The following is a 6,000-nucleotide window of genomic DNA, read 5'->3' on the forward strand; positions in this document are numbered from 1 at the left end:
GTCTGAACACCACGCAGTGAGAGATGGATGACTCCAAGGGCCAAAGCATGCAGGCAGACCACAGGCCTCTCAGATGCAGCAGTCAGGAAAAGGGTTTTATTAAAGGAGGCACTTCCAGGAGAAGGAGAAGGAAGGAGCAGAGAATGGAATAGGAATCATTGCCTATAGGTCAGATGACTTTAGATGGAAACAACAGGAATGCACTGCTACAATGACTAGAAATGGAAAGCCTATTTTATCAGTAGAAATGGTAAGTACCTGGCTTGTCCAGCTTACAAAAAAAAAGGCTTAAAACAGATACCTTTGCTCTCTGTGGTTGCATGATAGCCATGTAGTCCAAGGAGGAGAAAGACTCTTGCAGCTGAAAGGCTTACGAACAGAAGGGCATAAACCAATTGCAAGCAAGTTTAGGCCAGAAATGAGGAAACATTTCTAAGAAAGACCATAAGCTTTTGGAACAGCCCTTTCCAAAGAACACAAGAATCCAAGTGAACAAATAAAAAGCAACCTCAACCCTTCATTAAATAAATATAGGCTGCCCAGCTGCCATTTTAAGGCAAAGATCGAGAGCTGCTTATTAGAAAGGGTAAGCTGAATTGACAGTTTTGATGTCTATTCCAATTTTGTGTTAATAAGTTGAACGCGTCGAGGTAAATAATCATTAAACAGGTTGTCAGCTTCTTAATAGCAATTTCCATTCTGTGCGTGTGTGCAATAACTATTGAGAGTGGAATTATACTTCTCAAAAAGAAAAAAAAAAAAAGAAAAAAAAGAAAAGATGTATTGCTTTTGACCTATGCTGGTAGCTGGTTTTGCAACTGTTGAGACACAGGCAAATGACATATGAGGTGTACAGAAATAATGCATTTTTATGCCACAGCTAGCATGAAACACTGTCCTGTGATCAAATTGAATTCTTATTCATACCAGGGACTGCAGGCAGTATGTAATAAAGAACAACTGCAGTAGGAAAAAAAAAGAAAAAGAAAGATCAAGAAAGTCAGTAATGAAACACGCCTGGCTTTATCAGGTAACACCTGATCTTCTTAAATAGTCTCAAATTCAAGAAGTATTTTAATAAATAGGGACATCTCTTACTCTTGTATACTAATTTGTTAATGTTCCTAAAACACTCTGAATAAATAGCACAGAAGACATCAGAGAGAGAAGAGGTCCCTTAGCTCATCCTCCTGTCCTCTGCCAAGCAGCCATACCTGCAGCTTGTACACTTCCCAGTATTTTGTGAGGACTCAGGGCAGACTCTCCCTGAAATTATAATGCGAAGATCGAGCCCATAGAGAGACAGCTCATGTATCACCCTGAGCATTTTCTTATGGATGATGGAAGTGCTATTTTTATATGAAGCATCAGTTTTTCTCCCCTCGGTGTCAATACATTACTCAATAGGCTACAACTCAATAACCTTTGCACAACCAAAATGTATGCTTACTCTTTCTCTATTAAGAATGTACGTTAAAAATAATAATGATAATCTAGTTGTCATTATTGAGTGCAACATAGTTTCACAGAAACGAGCATAAACTCCGCCAACAAGTGCGGGTAACAGCGAATCCCTGAGGAGCGAAGCTTCCTCGCTCCTTCCCCAACTGAGAAACTTCTGGATTTCCTTACAAATCTCAGCAGAAAATGTCACCGTGCGATCTGGTGTTGCCACTTCCAACCCCAGCCCAACACCACGGAGTTGCAAAGGCAGCACCGCGGAGGAAGGCCAACGGGGCAACCCGCACGGGGCAAAGGCACGGGGGGCTCAGCACAGCTCCGGCTCCTTCGCGGTGCCACCGCCACCCCGCTCATTGCTGGAGGGCCACAGCACCGAGCGGCACCTGTGCAGCCCCGCAGCCCTTGGGCTCCCCAAGCCCCCCGGCCTTGCTCCTCTGCTGATGGCCCCTGGAAAGCAGCAGGCAGGCTCCTGGCTCCTCACACCTGGGCTGAACCGTGAAGTGGCCCTGGCGTGGGGCTTTGTTACTGGCGGGGCTCTGCACAGAGCCCTAAGCACACCTCAAAATAAAATAAAATAACTGAGTATCGCCCCACCGGGTCCCAGACGCGCTGTACCACCAGCAGCCGGCTGCTCCCAGCCGGGGGTCTGCCCCATGTTTCTCTCCCAGCCCCTTCCCCGCACTGCAGCCCCGCTGGGGTCGGACCCGGCCCCACAGCCCCGCGCCCCGGGGGTGTCGGAGCCCTGTGGGGCCACAGGCGGCACAAAGCGCGGCCCCGCTCTGGGGCGGAGCGCTGGGGTCCCCCCGCCGCTGCCCCTCGGAGATCAGCCCCGGCCCCCGCCCGGAGCCCGGCACCGGCCGCAGCCCCGTGCCCCCGTCCCCTCCCGCCCCTTCCCTACCTGCCGCCTGCCTCCCGGGGCCGCCGGGGCAGCCGAGCAGCAGCCAGAGGTGCAGCGCGACCCCGAGCGCACAGGGGCACAGCAGCACCAGCCAGTTGCGCATTGGCCGCCGCCGCCTCCTCCTCCTCCTCCTTCCCCTCCGCGCCGGCCTCTCCCGGCGCCGCCGGGGCTCCGGGCAGGCTGTGCCGGGCGCGGCTCCTCCCTGCTCGGCCGGGCCGGGCCGTGCCGGGCGGCGCTGCCCCGCGGCCGCCGGGAGCTGCAGTCCCGCCCCGGCCCCAGCGGGCGGCGGCGGCGCGGGCGGGCGGCGGAGGCCGCCTACAGCCCCCACAATGCCGCGGGGCCGCCCCGGGAGCCCGAGGGGAGCGGGGCCGGGGCCGCTCCGGCGGGGAGGCGCCGGGGGAGGGCCCCGCAGCGCCCCTCAGCGCCCCGCCGCGGCTCGGGGCTGAGCCCGTCCTGTCACCGGCCCCCGCGGCCATCCCAGGGGGACAGCCCGGCTTCTGGGCGGGAGAGAGTTTGGAGGTGGCCACTGGTGGCAGCTGGGTCCCGCCATGAGCAGCCTCGAGGTCCTGCGGGACGGTCAGGGCTCTGGAAAGGTCCTCTGGTCGTGCTTGGAACGTGAGGGGCTCGGCAGAGGCTTAAAGCCCTTCACGGTTTTCGTCCTTGAACTCAGCACAGCCCAGAGAAACTAGGGAAGCAGCCTTCCCCGGTGTTTCTTGTTTGTGCGACACCGTTACCTGCAGCGCGTCCCTCTCAAGAAGTGATGGTGCAGTAACAAACTAGCTTTCCAGAACAATCCTTTAATAATCCAATAAAGGCAGGAGAGTGCTCCACTTTGGCAAAGAACTGCATCGACATTACAGCACTCAAGCACAGCTGTGCTTCTGAGTGGAATATTTTATTCCAGCAAGGAGTATGATAGTTGGCTAAAGTCTCCTGGGAGGTTTTGGACAATCAAAGCGTCATTTCTGCGACAGGCCGATGGCCAAGAAGTGATAGTAACATTCATATTCCTGAGAAAGTGTGTTGGGAGATGGTCACAGCCCAAGCTCAGTCTTGCCTCATACCTTCAACCACCGCTTTCTGCAGTTGGGTAGCTGGGCTGAACAGCCAGGAGGGTACCCGTCTGCAGAACATCACTCTGGTTAAATAGCTTTCAATAATATGAGATGAAGGAGAACACGAGTTTATTGGCGCTTTAAGAAATTATTTGTCTCTCTGGCCCTTTTGAACACAAATAGCAAAGACAAATGTTTCCTTGGCCTTGTGCAGGGTGAATCTACCTGCAAAAGTGATGTGGATAAATAAGCTTCTCAGAAGTCAAAGCATAAACTAGACGTTATTGTATAGGAGCTGAAAGGCTTAAATTAATGCTTGCTGATGGTATTCTATCAGAAACACATAATCTGCTAATAGAACTGTATGAAGTATAATTAAAAGAAAGGATTGAGTTTTTAGGAAAAGAAGACTAATTCTGTTTTTGAAAATCCTCAAGCTGTGGAAGTGATTGGAAAATGCTTAAAGTCCTTTTGCACAGCTTAATTAAAATTCATTCTTCAACTGGAGTGAGATATTGGAAGGAAAATCAATGACTTTAACCTACGTACATTGGGTTTAAACTGAAAAAAAACGTGTTGGAAATACATCAGCTTTATTTTGTTTGCATACATAAGCATATTTAATATGCAATTGAGTGTATATTTGTCAGGAAATAATACTACAAGGAGAAGTATATTACACAAATATGCCATTTGATATTAATCACTATTTACACTTCGCTTGCCTTTCAGCAGGGTCAGCTGCAGAAATAAAAACTGGTGTAACTGCTAATATTCCTATACCTTTGCGTGTTTTCCTTTTACTTAATACATCAGGTTCCCTCACATCAGTTCACTCTGGACCAGGTGAAGTGATGTGGAGCTAATTTATATACCTGTCCAGGAGTGATACTTACCTGCAGACAAAATAGAAGACTCAATTCCTTAGTACCTTGCTTTATATACAAAAACATACCAACAATGTGTCATTTACAATGTGTCATGAAAATATACCATTTTCATTCTGTGCCTCATGGTCAGATTTACCCTTCTAATGTTACAGGCTCAGGTTGTCCCTCTGGCACACAAGGCATAGCGTGTTGGGCACAAGAGCTGGAGAGTGGGCAGAAATTTGCTTCGTGAATCCTGGAGCCAAAGTTATGTACCAGAGTTAGCCAGTCTGTAGCATTCAGTTTTTTAATGTTTGTGGTCCTAATTATTCCCCTGGGCGGGCAATAATTCTCATAACCTAAGCAGATTCACCATGTGTATTGAGGAATTATCAGTCTTTTTCTTTCCTTCCGTAGGATCTCTAAAATAAACATATTTTGTTTATTTTCCAAGATGGAAGAGATATCTCCCTGCCTCCCCTTCCACTTTCTGATCAGGATGAAGTACAGATGCAGGCAAGTCCTTAGACTCCTCTGCTTGTGCTATTACTGCAGTCAGTATCTTTGGGGTCTCCTGAGGACAGACAAAGGAACTCCTGTGACAACCGAGCTCTGGAAAGCAGGCTGTCTTTCTGAAGGGCCTGCCAGCTCATATAATTAGCAGCAGCAAAGAAAAGTCAACAGTATGTGACCAGGCAACTCTAAGTACTGTGATGGACAGGTATGAAGAGCGACATGATTAGAAAGCTTTGTACAGCACACAGTGTGCAACTGATGTGGAATCAGGCCTGTGCTTATTTGTACACTGGATGGAAGCAAGAATCTAACAGAGTTTTGCCCAGGGCTATTTTCCTTAATAGTCTCCTAAGGGAGACTTACTAGACACTTTAAAAAAAAAATCCAGATATGTTTATGACTACTGATTCTACTCTCTGTGCTCCTTTATTAAGAGCTTCAAAGAACTCAAAAGGTTAAAAAATGTCAGGATTTCCTTTAGAGAAACCATATTGACCAGCCTCTTTCCATATTGGTGGTGAAATGCTTCAGGGCCTGGTGGTAATAGAACTAAATCTTGCAATCCCTTCATGCCGGTTGATAATAAAATAGCCTGTAGTTAGGATCTGTAAGAATCACCAGAAGTAGAGCAGTGTGGAGTGTCATGAGTTGCATTGTTTTTGTTTTGTTGTTTTTTAATAAAGGCTGCCCAGGGATTCCCAACTGAAGAATCAACTTTCTTGAAGCTATTCCACACTGTAGCTCTTTGGGTTGAAGGTTGAGGTGACAATGACCTGTTTCACACTGAAGTGTTTGGTAAGTTTCAGCTAAAATAATTTAATAATTTCTAAAAAATTAAGGATGTTACCTAAGAACATTAAAAAAAAAAAAGTACTTGTTTCCTATGAAATTATTTGTCTATTATTTTGCTAGCCCCCCTTTTTAGTGGTTAGCATCCTCGTGTCCATTTATAGCAATCCCTTTAAGCTTTGCTGATTTATATCAGCAAAATAGTGTTGTAACTTGCTCTTCTTTCTTGATGTTTTCTATGCAGCCGTTTTAACCATTTTGGTACATGGATCTGATTTGTGGCAGGAGTCACAGTTTAGACTGACTTCTGTGAGGTCCAAGAATATTCTGTAGGGTCTTCCTTTCACTGGCATTGCGAGAACCTGGCAACCAAAACAGCTCTCACATTATATTCAGAGATATTCCAGCTATC

The 6,000-nt window shown here is 47.6% G+C and overlaps 1 protein-coding gene across 3 annotated transcripts in view; it reads right to left on the reverse strand.

Annotated features, from left to right (window-relative positions):
* The window catches only part of B3GALNT2 (beta-1,3-N-acetylgalactosaminyltransferase 2), a 31,105-nt gene extending 28,567 nt beyond the window's left edge, over positions 1-2,538 (reverse strand). For all 3 annotated transcript variants that reach the window (XM_084284629.1, XM_084284628.1, XM_084284627.1), the window contains exon 1: positions 2,360-2,538. In XM_084284629.1, coding sequence (XP_084140755.1) covers positions 2,360-2,462 — 103 coding nt within the window. In that variant the 5' untranslated portion in view covers positions 2,463-2,538. The remainder of the gene's footprint in view (positions 1-2,359) is intronic.
* Positions 2,539-6,000: the final 3,462 nt, after the last annotated feature.

The sequence above is a fragment of the Netta rufina genome (assembly GCF_964035555.1).
Source record: "Netta rufina genome assembly, chromosome: 3".
NCBI classification, from domain to species: Eukaryota; Metazoa; Chordata; class Aves; order Anseriformes; family Anatidae; genus Netta; species Netta rufina.